Source organism: Theropithecus gelada, chromosome 17 (genome assembly GCF_003255815.1).
Source record: "Theropithecus gelada isolate Dixy chromosome 17, Tgel_1.0, whole genome shotgun sequence".
Classification (NCBI taxonomy): Eukaryota; Metazoa; Chordata; class Mammalia; order Primates; family Cercopithecidae; genus Theropithecus; species Theropithecus gelada.
In genome coordinates, this window is record NC_037685.1 from 8,941,110 (window position 1) to 8,963,374 (window position 22,265).

Sequence of the window (22,265 nt, forward strand, 5' to 3'; positions counted from 1 at the left end):
GTAACAGAATGAGACCCTGCTTCTATTTAAAAGAAAAAAAAAAAAGCCACTGTAGGATGTATTATTAAAGGAATAAAAAGATGAACCATAAACCAGGAAAAAAGTGTGCAAATCATATCTGATAAAATATTATATATAGAATATTTAAAGAATTTTCAAACTAAATTTTTAAAAAACTGGGCAAATGATTTATACAGACAACCCACAAAAGAAAACGTATGAACAAAAAATGCTTAATATTTTCAGTGCTTCAGAAAATGCACATTACAAACAAAATGACACACCACAACACCTCTACTAGTACTGCTTGTGGAAATGTGAAATGGTAAAACTACTTTAGAAAACAATTTTGCAGTTTTATCTCTCCTATGACTCAGCCATTCTGCTCCTATGTGTTTGCTCAAGAGTAAAGGAAGAATATGCTGATACAAAGTCTTGTACATGAATGTTTACAGAAAATTTATTTTCCAATGGCCAAGAGCTGGAAAAAACTAAAATGTTAATTGACAGGTAAATGTCTAAACAAAATTGGAGTATGTCTATTCAATGGAATAGTTTGAAATAATAATAAAAAATAATTATTGATTATGAAATATCATGGTTAATTATGTTGAGTGCAAGATACCAGGGCTGAGTGAAAGAAACCAGACAGAAAATAAATACAAACTCTATGATTAACTTCAAAATTCTTGAAAGTCCCAAAAAATCTGATGTGTAAGGAATCAGATCACTGATGCTTATGTACTAGGTGGGGATAAGGAAGGACAACAAGATAGATTGCAAAAGGACATGAGAAAACATTTGACGATTATAGATATATTCATTAATTTGTGGTGAGTATATACATATGCCAAACGTATCAAATTATACACTTTGTGTATGTACAGTTTATTATATTTCAATTATTCATCAATAAAGCATTAAAAAGAATACTCAACTGTATTTTCAAAATATATTTAATAAATGATTTGAGTTGACAAATAGATAGAAACATATTCTGAGTGCTTAAATGCAAATAAAAATCAAACAAATATACGATATTATAATTTACATTGAAGGTTGTGTGATTTTTTTTCTTCTTTGTTTTCCTTTTTTTTTCTTTTTGAGGCAAGGTCTTATTCTGTCATCCGGGCTGAAGGGCAGTGGAATGATCATAGCTCACTGCTTCCTTGAACTCCCGGTCTCAAGTTATCCTCTTGCCTCAGCCTCCCACATAGGTGAGATTACAGGTATGCATCATTAGGTTCGGCTATTTATTTTTATTTTTGTAGCAATTAGGTGTTGCTATGTTGCCCAGGCTAGTCTAGAACTCCTGGTCCCAAGCCATCATCTTGCCTTGGCCTCCCAAATTGTTGAGATTTACAGGTGTGAGCTACCATGCCTGGCCAATAATTTTTTCTGAATGTTTGCAATATATGAAACATGATTATAGTCATGACAATTCACATATGCTATTATTAGGTTGGTGAAAAAGTAATTGTGGTTTTTGTCATTACTTTCAATTAGAAAATTGCAATTATTTTTGCACCAACCTATCATATGAAAAACATATTCTTAATATAATCTTAAAAATTTGAGCCTGCCATACAAAATTGTGTGTGTGTGTGTTTGTGTGTGTGTGTGTGTGTGTGAGAAGATCTTCCTACTCCATCACTGTGGCTAATTCTTGTGTGTTTCCATCACTCTTTCTGAACATTCTGACCCATATTGATATCTCTATTATGCTCTCTTCCCTTAAGCTCTTTCAGTGTTTCATTTGTTTTCTGATGGGACTCTGACTGATAAAGTGAATACTGGATGTGGACAGCAAGGAATAAAATCTCAGAGGATTCCACATAGTTTGGCTTGGTTGTCCAGGCAAATGGCATATGATTGACCATTTATATTGGAAAAGTATATTACTATATTTCGTTATATGTGTGTGTATTTTTACCTTCCCAGATCAATACTTGAAAAAAGATTCAGCAGCAGTATACATACTTACAGGGTTTTTACGATATTTTCTTGAAACACATTTATTCAGTCTAAATTCAAACCCCTGATAATAATACACTTCATAATAATTCAGACAGAATTTTTTCAGAGCATCTCTTAATTATTTCCCCAAACCAGAAAACAAAGAATTTTCACAAGATATCCATAGAATAATATCTTTATTTATTGCTAGCCTTGGAGGTTAATTTGAGTATTATAACCATTGTTTTTTTCAAATAGTTTTAATATTGTATTTTCTAAAACTTGGAATGTATCCAATGAAAGAATCTATTTGTTAAAGCCAGAGGCACAAATGGAATATTAGCCGGCATCAAGCTTCAATGCACATAAATTAAGCTACCTCATGCATGCTATATTTCTTTGTATCTGTAACCTGGCCATTGCTCAGACAGACCTAGATGTAAAAAGAAAAAGGGTAGCCAAGTATTTGACTTAAAAGTTAACTTTTTTAAAAGCACAAAAACTACTAATGGAAAGAAAAGTAATTCTACATTTTCATTCACAGTTGATTTCAAGGCATAACGTTCTCAAATAAGCTTACTAAAAGGGACAACCTACATGTTTTTAATTAGGTGCCATAGAAAACTGGGTTAAAAATACACAATAGCCATATTAAACTTGAGATACCTAAGAAGTCGATGTTTCTAATAACAGCCAACTTTTAGAGATTGTTTGCAAATAAAAATGAAATGTTTATAATCTCTCTTAGCAAGTCCAGAGGAGCTTTGTCTCCAGAGTTAATTAATTGAGAGGGTCGACACATCATCAGGAAACAGGCATCTCCTCAAGTGACTTCCTCAATTTCTGTCTTAGTTGCCATAGTTTCAGGTTTCAGATTCAGACAGGAAAACATGTAGCAGAAGAGGAACTATTTATTTATGTATATATCTCTTACATCAGTGAAGAAACTTTTACCAAAGAATCCCCAGAAATTTTTCTCCAAGCTGCCCTGGCAAAAATTGTGTCACATAATCATGCCTAACTCAATCATTAGGAAAGGAGTGAAATACAAATAATTGGTTTTGATCCTATAATCTGCTTATAAAAAGAGTCACCCTCCTTTGATTCAACTGGGGGACTAAACGGGGAATAGTTTTTGAATAGAGTACCAATAAGGTGTGCTACATTTATCCACAATTATATCTTAAGTAAATGCTAAGGCCACTAAATCTTCCAAATATATATGAGTAGACTTAAACTGTGTTTTTCTATAAGATATTTGAATTTGTACTTCATTGACATAAAAACATATAAAATAGAATGGGAAGGAAAAAGTGAAGTTTATAGAAGAGTAGGTATTGATATGGTTCTATTTCTTATTAGACACATCATCCCCTATTAACAAATGCACAGAGTATCTATATTTCATCTACAAAATATGTTATATTGGAAATGCATATTTCCAAAAGTATTGTTTTAGAAATGTGTATTCTACCAGACAAGTGCAAAAACTGCCTATAAAATTCACAAAGTAAATTAAATTTATCTATCATCATTCTGTTAAATTGAAAAAGAGAGAAACAATGTCAATGTCACTCTAGAAATTCAAACTTCAAAATTGATATTTTTAGTAACTCATAGGTATTTTTAAAATATAGTTTTATATGAAAATACTTCTAGATTAAAAGAAAATTGCGAAGATAGTACAGTGATTTTTCCATATAACATATACCTGTTTCCCCCATTATTAACATCTTACATGCATATATGTGTTATATTAATGAACAAATGTTGTTACATTACTATCAATTAAAATTTGTACTCCATTCACATTTCATAGATTTTTTTTTTCTTTTCTTACCTAATGTCCTTTTTCTGTTCCAGGATACCATACAGAATAGTACATCTCATTTACTCATTCTGTCTCATTAGGCAACTCTTTTCTGTGACAGTTTTCAGACTTTCCTTTTTTTGATGACTTTGACAGTTTTGAGGAGTACTAATTTAATATTTCATAAAATGTTCCTCAATTGATATTTTGCTGATTATTATTAGACTGGGGTTATGAATGAAGTTTCTGTCTCATCACATGCTATTAAAGAAACATTATCAATGTGACTTATCATTGGTGACAGTCATCTTGATCATGTGTGGAGGTAGTGTATGTCAGGTTTCTCCACTGTAACGTTATTCTTTATTACCTTTACATACTGTATTCTCTGGAAAAAAGTCCCTATGCACAGCCTACACTTAAGGAGAGGGGAGTTGTACTCTATCTCCATAAGGATGGAATAACTGGCATAAATACTTTCGAATTCTTCTACATGGGAAATTTGTCTGTTCCCCATCATTTATTGGTATATTTAATTATTTATATCAATCATTTCATAGAATTTTTTGAATAAATGTTTCAAAAAAGGAAAGAGAGTTAAAGGGATTTGGTTTAGGCAATTTACACATATTTTTAACAGTTAAAGGAATTTAAATTTTACCGCAATTTAGAATTTTGCTATCATCAAATTATTCCTTATTGCCAACTTGTACCACCTTATTGGCACTCTGGCCTCCTCTCTCTCAGGTCCTAGTTATCTTCTAAAATCCTAGTTATCTTCTAAAACTTACAGCAAACTGATTTTAGAAAACAGAATACAAGTTCTACCTATGAAATTCTATAATCCTAGAACTAATTAATCTATAAACTATGTCATACATGCCTTCCAGTTGCAAGAAAGACATGGTTTTGTTTTTTGAGTACTAAATACATCTCAGAGTTCAAGAGAAATTGTTAAAAAGTGAGAAAAAGTTATGCAAAGAGCAGTTCAAAAGTAGCTGTGACAATACAAGCCATTATTCGTTTAATTTCTATCTGTCCACCTTACTCCTATAAAAGTCCACTGCGTGATAGGTAAGAATTAAACATGCCAGTAGCTCAAATTTACTTAAATTGCTTTAAAGCTACTCTAATTATATATCCATCATTTGAAAAGAACAAGGAATCATTTTCAGAGAAAAAGCAACATTCTCTTGACTCACATCGATACACAGGTGTTAAGCTCCCTCAACTTTAACAACAGAGTACATGTCTTATCTTCAAATTTACTATACTTTATGACTCTGTACCTAATCAACTCCATAGATTTTTTTCCCACTCTTACTACTTTCCATGGAGTTTAACCTAAAATAGCATGTCATGCAACACTCGAGGAAATTTTGGTTGTAAGAGCAGCGAAAAAAAAAAAAAAAGATTAACTCATGGTCACAGAAGTTATTTAAATCTTTACTTAAGTAAAATAATGTGTCTAACTAAGCACCAGACTTATCACAGATATGTCCTTTTGGTCATTATTTTAATTTAGGATACCTTTATGTAGAACATGCAGAGACAATTCAATTCCCTTTAAATTAATTGTACTTTGAACTCAGTTGAGTTTGATTTTCAGATTTAAATATTCTGTTGCTTAATGTGTGAAATTATTTGAGACTTGTGCTCCTGGACAAAATAATTTGAACTTGAATCAGCCAACAGAAGCAACAGTTCTATAATTCATTGTTATATCCACTTTTGGCTAAATAGTGAAGATGTCTAAAGTAGCGTATACAGTGGTGTGTGTGTGTGTGTGTGTGTATATATATATATATATAAAATACTCAAATGAAATATTTCTCTCAGATTTTAATATAACAACACCCATGTTTATGGTGAGGAAAATGTTTGCCTTTAGTTTGTAATATAACTGATTATGCTTACCTCTTTGTCTTGGTGACTGAGAAGAAAAACTAATTGGTATGTCATTTCTATGAATACAAACAGAGTTTTAAGACATTTACTTATTGTGAAAATTATACCATAGGTGTTTTTATTTGAATTTGAATGTCTTTCCAAGTATTTTCTGTTGGATTTATAAAGCCTTATACACCATGGATATTTAGAAATAAAACTAGGACAAAAGCCATAACTTGGTGGCTTATGTAAATAGCTGAATTTGTTTTCTTCTGCTGTACTCTACTTCATCAGGAAACTAGAATGGAGATAGAAAGGGGTAAGTATGTCAGTAGGAGCATGTTTCTGTAGAACCAGGTTATATTGAAGTTATCTGTAGAGCTCTTCCATCTTGAGATGCTTAAGTATTTTATACAGTAACTTGGGTGGATTTGATGTAGAAAGAAAAATGTTGGCAGTTTTGATATATTTTATCTGACATTCTGTCCAGATTGTGAGTTCTACCATCCTGCCCTCTGTGAGTCCACCATACCCTCTTCCTCTTCACTCTTGAGTTTCTGTGTTGATAGAGATTCTTTTATTTTTGTTTAACAGGTAATTTTTTATGAGGCTCTATTTGATTTCCAAAATACGCTTCATATGTTACCTCCTTACCTTGCTGCTACCATTATAAGTCATTTTTAGAGATCACCACTTTTATTTTCTGACTGCGAACATTCATGCCTTTCTTGAAAGCTTCACATCTCACAATCCATATTTAAAATCAATATTTCTTAGCCCCAATGAACTGGAAGTGCAATAGTTACAGAGTGCTACCAACGGGGCATACAGATACAGCATTTCCGATAAGTATGAAATTCTTTCCGAAAACACTACCCAGCACACTGAGTTATGTCATAGGTCATATAACTGTTATTTCCCCACTTGGATAGTGCACTTTGAAGCCATTTTAAGATGTGGAAAACAAGTTAAATAAATGTAAGCAAGGGGGTTTGATTATAAGGTTCTAAATATATTTTGTTTAACTGAATTTGGCAAGTAAAATAGTAATTCATAAAAATAATCCAAAAAGTCCTATTACATCATTTTTGAATTAGTCAAATTTGTCAGTTAATCAAAAATGCTCATTAATCAGAAAGCAGAGTGCATAGCCCAGGAAAATACATGAAAATAATTAATGGCATATATTTCCAAGTAGTATTTACATTTTTCAGGCATGGATCTATCAGGAATAAACTTATATTTTAGACAAATGCAAAATAGTTTTTATATTTTTCTTGTAAGAATGAATCCCATTACCAGTCTTTAGAATTTCTTTATTGACTTTTATTTTGCGTTATCCTCTCCTCTCACCACACCTAAACATTTCTGTAAAGAAAAAAATATGAGGTGGGACAGATTCATCAGACTCATGTAAGTGCCATTTGACTAGGACATTTTCTCTGGTTGAGTATTGTGACAGGAGTGCAATAATAGCCAGAATATGCAGAGACTAAAACTCAAGTTCACAGTCCAAAGGAATCAGTGACCAAGGTATTCCTTCAGAAAGTCTTCAGCATGCAGTCCACTTCTGGCTAAAATGTGTATTCCTGGTTGGATTGCACTAATATCCCTCAACTGAAGGAGACAAAGTGTTTAAAATTAAAGTGCTTAGTGTTCCCATTGTAAGCATCCTTTCCCAAGCATAATGGGAAAGTGAACTCTTCATTAAAAATGGCAAAATGGTAATTTGCAGAAGTCTTAAGAAGGGTGCAACGACAGGATTGTTTTGCTTGTTTTTATTTGCTTGTTTTCCCCCACACTATCAGCAAATCATATCAGCTCTACCAAACTTTAAATGGAAGATATTAACAAATAGTTAAAATGGAAGTAAAATAGTGTTTTCAAAGAAAAGTATTATTTAAAAACATTTAGGAAATTGGTGCTTCAGTTGCTTAAATTATAAGATAAAGTTGAATATTGTGAGGCATAGCTAAGATTTGCATGGAAAATTCTGGAAAATGCTACTAATTGAATATTATAATATTTTTATGATTCATCTTTAGATAAATATGATAAAATAAAATTAAACTTAAAATTATGAAATTATGAATGTGCAAGTCTGAGGATGACATTTTAAATAGTGCCAAGAAGCATCAATCACAATTCTCCATTTGGGTATCATCTATGTAACTTCTTCAGGCTACTCATGATTTGATATACAACAATATTAATTGTAAGAAAAAATATATATGATGGCAGTTGTTACTAGGTCAATGGAAAGTCGTGCTTTTCACTCAATGTGGCAATGACATAAGTAATTATGAGTAGCACTGCCTTTCGTATTAAGCAGACAGAATGCTGAATAACTCTAGATCTAGTAGAAAAGATGTCAAAATGTCCATGGAAAAATTAGCCCATTATTTTACATCTTATAATAATTTTGTTGACATGTAGCTAAGGTGCCATTTCTGTATCTGACAATATGATGTTGACTACCTACCTATCTCAGAATATTGCTGTAAGGACCAATTAAGATAAAACATGACAAAATCATGAATATAATACACAATAAAAATCCATCTCAAATACACAAGGTAGCACAATTATAAGCTAGTTTTTTAAAAAATGCACCATTATATAGGTATACCAAATCATACATATGAATTAAAAAACACATTATAATGCTGAAACATATAATAAATTGGACTCAAAATTAATAAATGGTTGATAAGCAAAGTGAATATATGCTCCCAGTTCTCAGATGTTATTTTTATTCTTATGAAAGATTGTGCAAAGGATTTGAACTTATAAAATCACATATTCTGCATAATCATCATAATTGAGTGTTTGCTACATGCTAAACTTTATGCTAAACTAGTTTAATTTTACAAGTTTACTTCTTAAAGTAACCCTCTCACTTAAAGACTATTATTTTCCCTTTCTTACATTTAAGGAATCTTAAGACTTCAGAAAGTTAAGTAATTTGACCAAGATTCATAACTGTAAAATGGGGAAGCCCAAGAGATATTTCAAGTACTTAATAAGAAGCAAGAAATAGGTGCATGCCAATTAGAATAAATGTCCAAGAATCAGAATGAACTTTGGGCTGCCCACATCACACTGAGTGGTAGTTGCATATCAATTCAAGGGAAGGTCAAAATAGGTCCTGGATATCTAGTATCAAATTCTACTCACCACACTTACAAATACAAAGGAATAAAGTGTATAAGTGTTTTCAAAGTACAGGTGGAAAAATCCTAAGAAAATATAGTGAACCTTATGATTAAAGTAGGAAAATACATAGCAGGTACCCTGAACATTTGGAAGAGTGGTGACTGAATTCAATTCAATGATCCAATTCCCAGCTTTTAACAAAGTACAGGAAAATGAAAACAATTATAAGACTGAGAGCAACAGAAAAATAAAATCCAAACAGATAGTTTAAGAAAGTAAAGTTGATTATGGGACCCAAGAGATTTTTCTTACTTCGAAACCCAGAAAATAACTGTGACTTACACTATGATAGATACATAACCCTTACTCCTAAATATTAAAAGTCACATAGCTATTTCTTTTGCAGTCTCTCTATTAAGCCTCATGGCACAAAGCCAAAACACTGTTCAATAACAACAATAAAAAGCTTCATAACAGTCACAAAATAGAAATCGTTTTTATTGTCTATTTTGGCACAATATTTTTTCCCAAATTCGTTTTACATGATAGTACTCAATGTTTTACACACACACACACACACACACACACACACAATTTTAAACATATATACGCACAAATGAAACAAGGTTTCCTGATAAAATGATGGAAAGGTAAGGATTTGATGGTGACATACAAATTATGTTATTGATTTTATTTTCATTACTTTTTTAATTGAATATACAGGTTGTTTAAACATCCTCTGAAAATTGCTTAAATCTATACTTTTAAACAATGGGTAATAATAATACATAAAACTAGTCTTTGAAGACTCAGTTTCGTAAATCGAGAATAGAATTTTCCATCTATTAAAAGCCTTAAGTTTAAAACTAATAATGTCGTAATGTGCTTGCATAATTCATGCCACTTGAATTAAACCAGTAATAAAAATGAAACAATAATTTACTTTTAATTACAATAAAAATTCTGAAAGGAGTTTAAATGGTAAAGTCCAGGTTGATATACACTTTTTAATATTAAAGCAGGACATTAAATATCTCAGCCCCTATGTGTGTATATTTATTTCATTCAAATGTTTGGCAGTAAGCAGAAGCTATCTTAACATTTCTTAGCATGTATGAAGACTTTAATTAACTTCAGTGGCACACAACCTTTTTTCACAAGGAAGTTAACACTTCAATATGATTAAAGGTCTGCCATTTGGCAGTTTAATTTCCTACCCCTCTTCTTAATACCACTACTAGATGGACAGCTTCCTTTATTTAAACTTTGTCCTTATCAATTCTCTACAGGAACTGACATTTTGTTAGTAACCTTGCAATTCCATCTCCCATATTTGTTAGAACTCTATTTTCTTACACATCAATGAACACAGTATATTTTCAAGTATGTCAGGATAGTAGGGACTATGTAAAAGATAAACTAGGAGGAAATTTCTATCAGTCTAAAAGCAACTGAAAAATACAGTGAACCTCAGTGCATCCTTTTCAAATATATTATAGTTTTTCTTTTCTTTTCAAAATGTGAACATCCATTTTTGGCTATGACTCAAATCCTAATGTGTGTGCAAGTGGATTCAAAATCAATATCTGTTGTTTTCAAAATTTGGTTCTATTCTTAAATGAGGAAATACTAGGTGATGTGTGTGTGTATATATATATATAGTACATATATCAAATATATATCAAATATATACTTTATATATATATATCAAAAGGTATGTTTATACCAAAATAAGATAACAAAAATTTGTATTTAGTGATAAATTTGAAGACCCTTAAAGGCAAGGAACACGTACAATTCGGCATATTGTTTTTCAGACCTCATCATAAGGCATAGTACATAGTAGACATATAAATATAGTAAAACTTGAGAGTTGTTCAGTGTATTCACAGGACAAAGACCGTCAGGCATTAATATACTTGAATTGTCAGGCACCATTGCTACCTAAAGGGAGCTAGCATTAGATGGGGAGAAACTATGAACCAAACCTGCACTGAACCACTATATAGCAATATGAGAGTCGGTTTAAGCTATTCAAACTATTTTGAGAGCAAGACATCTATGAGTCACTTCGATGAACTCCTATCATAACTGATACTCTATAAAAGTACACAAATCTGATAGAGACAATACCAGTCAATTCATGTTCTGACGTTCCTATTCCAGTAACAGAGTCCACAATTTACTATTGATCATTTTAAGGTAACTTTTACCTCATTGATTGGGCAGCATTAAGACATTTAGAGGCTTTGAATATATATCTGTGTACCCATATTAATTTAAAGCAGACCAACGCATTTGTGATCTATCTCAAGAAGATTTTATAAATGCTTATTTGAAATATTAAATATGTAATTCTCAAAAAAATTAGTTTTTCTGCTTTGCACATGCTTAGCATAGAAAAGTGTTCCTCTGTAAAATGTATAATGTTCAGGATGGAATATCTGAAGTTCTAGACATTGCTACCTCTCTAGGTGATTTGAACGTAAGATATTGTAAGGCCTAATTATCTTTTCTTCTCTGACCTCATGCTTCTGAGGATGATTCATAGAATAACTACTGAATAACTTCAACTTCACTATGCCGAATCAAAGGCTTATTGAAGATTAAACGAATAGTATCTCGGTTTTCATTTCTATTCAACCTAATAGAAAAATGGAACTACAGAACAGGAGATGCATCAGGCATAGGAAAATGCTCACAAAGCTGTTTTTAAGTCAATTTGACACATCAAAACTGAGAATGCCAAAAAGTGTATAGTGATACATAGATTTTGCTACTTTTAAAAACAAAAGTAAAGAACTTTTACATTACGCCCTGCTCCATATAATCCTGTGTGTTGCCAAATTGGTTTAAAGGTTTATGACATTTTAAGCTATATTCTACCAGTTTTTTATACAGATGGTTCCTGACTTATCAGGGTTTGATTTTCAATTTTTGGACATTATGATGGCATGAAAGTGATATGCATTCACTGTATTCCTTGACTGACAAAGAAGGTAGCACATCCAGATAAATCCATTGCAAGCTAAGGAGCATGGATATATATATAGTTTACATGGTATCTTTTTCTAATACACACTGTGACTCTCTTCATGCCATAAGTGCTCAAATATTGTTAGCAGAATTATGATTTGATTTTGAAAAACTGATATACAATTTTATAAGTACTGATATACAATCTGAATTCCAACTAAGTATTTTATTTACAATTTAAGATACCAATTATAAAACAGCACTACTTTAAAACACACACTGTTGCCAAAAATGGACCTTTGCTCTTTACAAATGGCTAAGATCACAGACAGATTTTCTAGCAGTAAATGAAGAAGAAAACCCAACAGAAAGCCTTAAAAGAAAAAAATTTGAAATTGCTCATACTGCTAATTAAGAATTTAGAAAAATGACATGAACTTCATATTAAATATATCATAATTTCTCTAACACCAGTGTAAACGTTCTTTCCATTTCTGAGCTGTTACAATGTGGGAAAAACTGACCTTATGGTGTCTTTTATTTTAAGTAAAGAAATTAACTTCATACCTTAAAAGTAGTCATCATTGTTTCACAACCTCGTTATTATCCCAAATAGTTCCAAGAATTATTATCTTTTAAAATTCTTTTGACACAAACACCTTACTGGATTTTTACTCTATTGTACGTATTGCTAAGTATTAACCTTTTCATTAGTATATTTTTTTCTTTTAAGAAAACTTCTTTTGAACTGTTATCACCATTGCTGTCTCTCAATGATACCAAGGCCATTTTTACCAATTACCTAGTAATAACAATAATAATAATAATAATAATAATATTAAAAGCCTACATGTTTGTTTTAGTTCTTACTGAATTTCTCTGAAGAACTTGATCTAATTGCTTCTCATCTAATTTTTTGGACTACGGGTAACAAATGTTGGATGAGTTAAATAGAGAGAGTGTTTCCCATATCTTACTACGTACAATTTTTTACTACATAAGATTCTATAAAAGATTATTTTTTCAATCAAACACTATTAAACTAAAATCATTGAAGCTTATCTCAAACATTCATTCTAAGCCTGCTTTATTCATGTACTTTGTCCTTAATTTCTAAGTTAATAAGATAAATTACCTACATCTGGTTCCTTCAAATCTTACACATTTTTCCGAGTTCATAAAATATTATACATTGAAATCATTTAAAAACACTCTGACCTATCTCTATTAAACACATTGCTTCTAGAGCTAATAATTAACTATCAATCATTGACATAGTTGATCCTCCTTAGTTTCACCAAAGCTTCTCAAACCTTAAGATTAAAAATATATATATATTCTTAAATAGCTGGAATTTTACATCTATTCCCTCTCATTCATTTTTTTTTCTGTTTTCTGGGATATATTTATTTTTAGCTTTCCTTAAAGAAAAGTCTTAGATATTAGTTAGCTGTTGAGTTAGGTAGATAGTGCAGTTACCTCCCATGCTTCCCTTTCTGTGCAGCTGATCACTCGTCCTTTTCTATTGTTATAATTTGTTACATTGCATATGACAAAAAGCAAGATATTTGTCTTATGCCATGCCTGCAATTTTTCCAATAAAACCCCATAAATATTTTCCTCATCTAACACATTTCTGTAAACTCACAACTAAAAATTTAAGGTATTGGAGCACAGGCCAAAGTGGTAGTGGCAGCTGAGAGGCATTTTTGTATCCTGTCTGCCCTCTACAAAGCAGAGCCAAATCTGGGTCATTATATTCAGCAGGGAGTCTTGAAACACCTTCCAACTTTGTACAGCAGGATGCTGAGTGTCTTTTGACCTAGTTTTACACACAGGAAATGCAAGACTGCCAGACCATAGAGCCTGGAAGTGTTAGGTTCTTAGATCTATGTATTTTAGTTGCTGAAAGGATTCCTAAAATGTTAGCTTCATGATTCTTCCCTTTCCAGGAAACAATAATGTAATTATGCTTGCTACCTCTTGGCTCAGAGGTAACTATTCCTCCATATGACTGTTTCAGGTTGTATGCAAATTGAAATTGACCAAGATGGTCTTAATATTTGCCTCAATTTCACTAAACTTTGGACAGAATTCTTCCTGACTCTAAGCTGACCCTTCTTTTTTCAGACTACTCATTTTAAAAAACATGGAATTGTAATTTTTTCTCTAATCTTTTGAGATGTTAAGTCTTTTTAAAAACATCTTGCTAGTTTTACAACCCAGTAATTTTTTTTTCCCCAAAGGCCTGAACATCATATCTTTGAAATGTAAACATCAAGGGAAATAGCTCCCCTATGCCTCAGTTTCTGGAGGAGAGTAGAAGCCTAACTTGGGTGAACACGTTGCTTCAAGTTGTAAAACTATCCTCTCGCAAAGATGAGAAAGTTTACTTTTTCTTTAGTAAAACCAACTAACAAACACAGATGGGCCTGTGCTCTCCCTCTGACCTTGGCACTTAAAAATCCTCCTTTCCTTCATTTCAGTAAACTTCAGACTGAGTTTGGGTCTCTCTCCTAATGCAATATCCTTGAATAAAGTCTTCTTTACCTGTTTAACTTTGTCTAGTATGATTTTCTCCATCAAAATATTACTTTAAAACTGGTAAGACCAAAAAATGTCTAAGTATTTTCCTCACATTGATGCTTTGAGATTAAGCAGCCAGAGTATGTGGACTTTTTTTTTTTTTTTTTTTTCCAGTAAGCTTATTTACTGAGTATTATCTTAGTGTTAGCAAATCCTTCTCCAGTATAAGTGAAATCCTTAAAGAGGACAGAGTCCTCCTCCTTCCCAGGTGTTTGGGCTCCAGTGACTGATCTTCACAATGTCATCTCATTTTTCTGTTAGCAGAAATGCTGTAAAAATAAAACTCCTTAAACTACATTCCTGCTGCTTTGATAACTAGGCCAGAACCTGTCTATCTTCATCTCACACTAGTATTAAGAATTTAGGTAAAATGAACCACATTCCATCTATAAGAAATAATACATAAAACAAACCATCAATATATACTGTCTGCGTTGGTTTCTTTCACAAGATTTTATGTCCTCCTCTTCTGGCTAAATGTAAACAGTTATTAAAAAGTGTAAGCCCTGATAATGCTCTGTGTGTTTTACGCCTTCTAACTCTCTTAACATTTGGCATTATATCACATTTATGTCCTCATCTACATCTTCTGTTCATTTGGTCTGTGAGCTTCACGAGGGCAAATACATAGATTTGTTAGTTATTCTCTATATACACAATTAATACTTGCATACTGAGTAAAATTCAACAAATATTTGCTACAATGGCAAAATTATTTGAATGCACCAATAACACAATACAATGATCAACAGAAGATGTCAACATAGTAGATCAGAAAAAAAAAAACTTCAAAAATATCATTTGCACAACTCTAAGTATCTATTGTCCATTTCAAATGATTTGTTAAGTCCACATTAAACATTCTGTGAAAGTTTTTACATTAAAGTAAGACATTTCAGGGAAAAAGTTATTTGAACCCATCATTTCCAAAAGAAAAGACAATTAGAATCTCCTTTCTTTCCTAAGCAAACATGGTCATAAACAAATTTGTATTCAATAATTTGTATCCACCCTGTTTCTCTCCCAGGTTCTACTATTTACTTATTTATGTAAGCCAGTTTAAATCCTTTGTGGAAGAATGAAATGTATATGCATACATATATACATTTGTAATTTCACTGATAATAAAAAGTTAGTCTGATTTTTGATCTACTAAATAGTATTCAACTGAAAAGATACAGAATTTTTTTAAAAGCTTTAAATCCCGTACTTAAAGGAAATGAGCTAAAATTTAAAAGACATCAGTATGATGTTACAATTACTTTGCCATACCTGTATATGCAAATTGGACAAGGTCCCAGAGAGCATTGGGGTCTATGCCTTCCATTTTGATCTCCTCTTGCTTGGCTTCACAAACATCACTTGTAAACATGGCCGCAAAATAGTCGGAGACTGAACTCAGAACAAGCCTGAAAGAGTCACAGGTTCTAATTTAGGTCGTGAATGTAAGGCGGAAAATCACTGTGTCAACCAGAATGCAACGCAGAGCACAGAATCAATCTATTGATCAATCAGTTAATGCATTTTATTTATTGCCTCATGAGTTGTACTTTACAAAACTGATTGAATAAATCTTCCCCTAACTTTTCGTAATAGAGCATTCTCATACATTTTCTTCTATCACTTTAAAGATGTTTTTTCTTTCACATTTAGGGCTTCAGGCTTTTTAAATAATACATTATAGTTTTCTTTATATAATGACCCACCTTCCACCATGCTAACTTTCCCCATTGAACTATCGTGAATTTGAACGCATAATGTATATTGATCTGCTGGTGAGATTTTTATTACGTTTTGTTTATTTGCCTGTTCTTGTGCCAATAAAATAGTATTTTAAAAATATATATCTGTCTTTATAACCCATAAGGCAAATCCCTTTCTGTAATATTTTAAATTTAACTATTAGTTACATTTTATTATTTAATAAGTAGAGTTTTAGGCTTTCAAGTCTTAAGTAATATTTTAAGTTTTAAAAATAATTCCTAAAGCATTTTGATTTAAAAATGCTTTAACTTTTTTATTTTATTTGGGGAGATTTGGTATAATTTTCATACGAATTCATTCCATCTAAAAGTATAAAATATCTATCCCTATATTCAGGATACTTTGTTTCCTTTTCAATTTTAAAGTTTTCCTGAAAATTGCTATATAGATTTTTGGTTGATTCTTATATCATTACAATTTTGTTGGCTTTGTATATACTATCTACTTTTTATTCTATTTTTGTTGGTTTGTTTTTCTGTTATAATTTATTGAGAAATTCATAGATTCATCCTTTATCTGGTACATCTGGTGAATTATTTTTACTAGTTCTTTTGATTCTGCTATTTCTTTTTACATTTAGGTAGATGACTACATCATCTGCAAGTGATATTCTTTTGACCTATTCCTGTTCATTCTGTATAACGCCTCTTCTTTCTCTTTCTTTACAACCTCATCTACCACCTCCAGTGCTGTGACAGAGGCGTTTTGTGTTGTTTTCTATATTAACAGGAATGCATCTAAAATTTCTCTCTTCAGTATGCTTCCTGCTGAATATATTTGGAATATAAGTTTTACTAAGTCAGAAAAACCTCTTTAATTTCTAGTTTTGCAAACAATTTTTATAATATTTGGTATTAAAATTTATAATGTTTGAATGATACTTTTAAAATGAAAAAATATTATGATATTTTCAAGTGTAATTATAAGATAAATAAATCTCTAATTTTATTTTCTTGTATTTTCCAGATTTTTGCATCGAGGTTATAGTGGTCTCATAATATGAGCTGGGAGTTACAACCTTTTAATGTTGTGTAACAACTTTTAGAATAAAGCAATTACTTTTTCCTTTAAGATCTTTCAGAAATTACCTGAAAAACCGTCTACATTTGGCTATTTTGAAGAAGACTTTTCTAATATCATTTCCATTATTTACTAACTCACAAAGCTTATTCAAATGCTTTATTTCTTCATATATTCACTTTTACATCTTAAATTTTCCAAAGATTTTTTCACTTTATTTAAATCCTAACATTAATTTATTTGTCTATAATTTCAACATTTTTTTAAAGACAGTATCTCATTCTGTTGTCTAGGATGTTGTTCTGTGGCATGATGATAGCTCATAGCAGCCTTGAACCCCGGGGCTCAAAGCAATCCGCTTGCCTCAGCCTCCTGAGCTGGGACAACATGCACAAACCAGCACACCCAGCATGGGTTCTAAAATGTTTAATGTATATTGTTCACAAAATTACATTTGGTTTTAGTTGTACCAATTTATATTTGTTTTAAATTTGTTCTATTTGTTCTTTGGATAAATCTTTACACAGTAATTATTTCATATCATTCATTATGTTGACTACATGTTTTTCACATGTGTGTATGCACATACATGTGTGTTTAAAGTGGTTGCTCTATGGCAGGAACCAGAAATTTGTTTTCTATAAAGGGCCAAATAGGAAATATTTTACATGTTGAGAATTATACACATAATCACTGTTGCATATTTTCCTTTAAAAAAAACTCAATCAATTGAAAATTCAAAAATGAATTTTAGCTTATGGTCTACACAAAAACAAGTTGCACAGCAGATTCGGCCCCTGCTCGGATATTTGCTAAATTTGTCCAGAGATCACATTAACCAATAACAGTCTACCTTCATGGATATTGTAAGAAATTTGCAACATAAAACACTCCCTCAGCTAGTCAAAAATCTAAAAGAAGAACATAACTGTGATAGCAAAAATATATTTAAGTTTACTGCGTTTTTCACCATTTTTGATGCTTTCCGTTCATTTTCGAAGTCGACTTTAATCTGATCTCAATATTGGAAGAAATATCTTTAGTTATTTCTTGTACTATAAGTCTGATGGCAAAAAATAAAAAAAATATATATACAGCTTTCATTTATTTGAAGATGATTTTATGTAGTTACATGTCTAGTACGTTTTAAAAGTTATTTACACATGTTATAGAATTCTAGGGTGAGGTTTTTTTTTTTTTGAAATTGAAATACAGAATTTCATTATAAATTAGACACCACTGCTGGAGTTTTTTTTGTCAATTTGTTTGTTTGTTTGTTTTAAAAATAAGGTCTTGCTTTGTCACCCAGGCTGGAGTCCAATGACACAACCATAGCTCATTGGCACCTCAAACTCCTGGGCCCAAATAATTCTTCTGCCTGAGCCTCTCAAGCAGCTAGGACCACAAGCATTCACAACCACGCCTAGCTAGTTTTTGTATTTTTTGTAGGCAGGGTCTTGCTATGTTGCCCAGGCTGGTCTGGAGCTCCTGGCCTCGAGTAATTGTCCTGACTCAGCCTACCAAAGCATTGGGATTACAGGTACGAGACACTACACCCAGACCACCTTGTTTTTAATAGAAAGCTAGCTTTCATTCTTACAGTTGTTCTTCTGATGCAATATGCCCTTTCTTTTTGTCTTCAACTTTTTTCTTTTGATCTTAGGGTTTTAGTTATTTAGCTATAAGTGGGACTTAATATTTACTCGCCATATGATTTTCTGTACTTCCTGGAGCAGTGAATGGATCTTTGAAAGCAATTTTTGAAAATTATCTGCAAATAATTACTCATATTTTCACCAAATTAACTCTCTGACACATTCTAGGACTCAAATTGCATATGGTTCAACAACTGAGAATGCTACATAGACTATTCAATCTTAATTCATTTTACACTCAATTTTTGTTTTGCTCTCTGCTTTATTTTAGGTAATTTCTAATCAGTTGAATTTTCTCAAATGTCTTTATATTCCCAATTGCTTTATTCTTTGTTATCTATCTTTTCCTATAAATATTTTGTATTATTTATGATAGTTACTTTTTTTTTCTTTTCTAATACTTTAAAGATCATGGTCATCTCTTGGTCAATTTCCATTGACTGATTTTTATTTGAGCCATCGATAACATTCTCCTACTTTTTCCATTTACAGTCAAATTTGATTGTATAACAGATATTGTAATTCCCCAACAAAAAAGTAGAGGCTAAGAAGGGAACTGGCCTTTAGTTCTTAGGTGTTGTTATTTGTTCTCTGTTTTGTTTTGTTTTGGTTGTTATTGGTATATTCACAGCTTTTTGATGGTTTTAAAAATAAAGTAAAATTATTTGGTTTATCTGATAGAAAATTTAATTACAAATACAAGTATGCCTTATTTTATTGCATTTCACTTTACGGTGCTTTTCAGATGTTGCAATTAAAAAAAAAATAATTGAAGGCTTAAAGCAACTCATTATCTAGCAATCCCATCAGCACCATTTTTCCAACAGCATGTGCTCGCTTCATGTCTCTTCGTCACATTTTGGTCATTCTGGCAATATTCCAAATATTTTATTGTTATTATGTCTGTTACATTAATGTGCAACTAGTGATCTTTGATGTTACAATTGTTCTTGTGTGGGGGTGTCATAAACCCATATCAGACAATAAACTCAATAAGTACTGTTCTGACTGCTTCACTAACTGGCCACCCCCTCATTACTCCCCTTCTCCATGGGTCTCCCTATTCCCCGAGACACAATATTAAAAACTAGGCCAACTAGTAACCCTGCAATGCCCTATAAGTGTCCAAATGAATGGAAGTGTTGCATGTCTCTCACTTTAAATCAAAAGCTGGAAATGATTAAGTTTAGTGAGGGAGAAATGTAGAAAGTGGAACAAGAGCAAAAGCTAAACCTCTTGTGCCAAACACTTAGTCAAGTTGTGAATGCAAAGAAAAAATTCTTGAAGTGAATTAAAAGTGCTACTCTAGTGAACATATGAATAATAAGAAAGCACAACAGATTTATTCCTGCAATAGAGAAAGTGAATGATCTGGATAGAAGATGAAACCTGCCACAACATTTCCTTGAGCCAAAGCCTAATCCAGAGCAAGGCCTTAACTCTTTCAATTTCATGAAGGCTGAGAGAGGTGAAGAAATTGCAGAAGAAAAGTACAAAGTTGGCAGAAGTTAGTTTATGAAGTTTAAGGAAAGAAGTCTTCTCCATAACATAAAAGTACAAAGTGAAACAGCAAGTGGGTTGGTGCAAAAGTTATTATGGTTTTTGCCATTATTTTTAATGTCAAAAACAGCAATTAATTTTGTCCCAACCTAATAGAAGCGGCAGCTTCTATGATCATTGATAAAGTGGCTACACTAAACAACAAATTTTTCAATGTTGACCATATATTTAAAGAAGATATCATCTAGGATTTTCATAGTTAGAGAGAAGTCAATGGCTGGCTTCTAAGCTTCAAAGGACAGGCTAACTCTCTTTTTAGGGACTAATGCACCAGTGAGTTTAAATTGAAGCCAATGCTCATTATCATTCTGAAAATCCTAGGGCTCTTAAGAATTACACTACCTCGAAGATGGCCAAATAGGAACAGCTCCAGTCTCCAACTCCCCGCGCCAGCGACACAGAAGACAGGTGATTTCTGCATTTTCAACTGAGGTACTGGGTTTATCTCACTAGGGAGTGCCTGACAATCAGTGCTGGTCAGCTGCTGCAGCCCGACCAGCCAGAGCTGAAGCAGGGCGAGGCATCGCCTCACCTGGGAAGCCCAAGGGGGAAGGGAATCCCTTTTGCTAGCCAGGGGAACTGAGACACACAACACCTGGAAAATCGGGTAACTCCCACCCCAATACTGTGCTCCACCAAGGATCTTAGCAAACGGGCACACCAGGAGACTATATCCCACACCTGGCCGGGACGGTCCCACGCCCACAGAGCCTCCATCATTGCTAGCACAGCAGTCTGCAATCTAACCGCAAGGCAGCAGCGAGGCTGGGGGAGGGGCGCCCGCCATTGCTGAGGCTTAAGTAGATAAACAAAGCTGCTGGGAAGCTGGAACTGGGTGGAGCTCACAGCAGCTCAAGGAGTCCTGCCTGTCTCTGTAGACTCCACCTCTGGGGACAGGGCACAGCTAAACAACAACAACAAAAAGCAGCTGAAACCTCTGCAGATGCAAACGACTCTGTCTGACAGCTTTGAAGTGAGCAGTGGATCTCCCAACACGGAGGTTGAGATCTGAGAACGGACAGACTACCTGCTCAAGTGGGTCCCTGACCCCTGAGTAGCCTGACTGGGAGACATCCCCCACTAGGGACAGTCTGACACCCCACACCTCACAGCGTGGAGTACACCCCTGAGAGGAATCTTCCAAAGTAAGAATCAGACAGGTACACTCGCTGTTCAGCAATATTCTATCTTCTGCAGCCTCTGCTGCTGATACCCAGGCAAACAGGGTCTGGAGTGGACCTCAAGCAATCTCCAACAGACCTACAGCTGAGGGTCCTGACGGTTAGAAGGAAAACTAACAAACAGAAAGGACACCCACACCAAAACCCCATCAGTACATCACCATCATCAAAGACCAGAGGCAGATAAAACCACAAAGATGGGGAAAAAGCAGGGCAGAAAAGCAGGAAATTCAAAAAATAAGAGCGCATCGCCCCCTGCAAAGGAACGCAGCTCATCGCCAGCAACGGATCAAAGCTGGATGGAGAATGACTTTGACGAGATGAGAGAAGAAGGCTCCAGTCCATCAAACTTCTCAGAGCTAAAGGAGGAATTACATACCCAGCGCAAAGAAACTAAAAATCTTGAAAAAAAGGTGGAAGAATTGATAACTAGAATAATTAATGCAGCGAAGGCCATAAACGAATGGACAGAGATGAAAACCATGACATGAGAAATATGTGACAAATGCACAAGCTTCAGTAACCAACTCGATCAACTGGAAGAAAGAGTATCAGCGATTGAGGATCAAATGATTGAAATTAAGCGAGAAGAGAAACCTAAAGAAAAAAAGAAGAAAAAGAAATGAACAAAGCCTGCAAGAAGTATGGGATTATGTAAAAAGACCAAATCTACGTCTGATTGGGGTGCCTGAAAGTGAGGGGGAAAATGGA

At 33.0% G+C, this 22,265-nt stretch overlaps 1 protein-coding gene across 1 annotated transcript in view; it reads right to left on the minus strand.

Annotated features, from left to right (window-relative positions):
• Positions 1-22,265, minus strand: part of KLHL1 (kelch like family member 1) — a 431,623-nt gene that overhangs the window by 240,373 nt on the left and 168,985 nt on the right. The window contains exon 3 of the mRNA XM_025364396.1: positions 15,647-15,783. Coding sequence (XP_025220181.1) covers positions 15,647-15,783 — 137 coding nt within the window. The remainder of the gene's footprint in view (positions 1-15,646; positions 15,784-22,265) is intronic.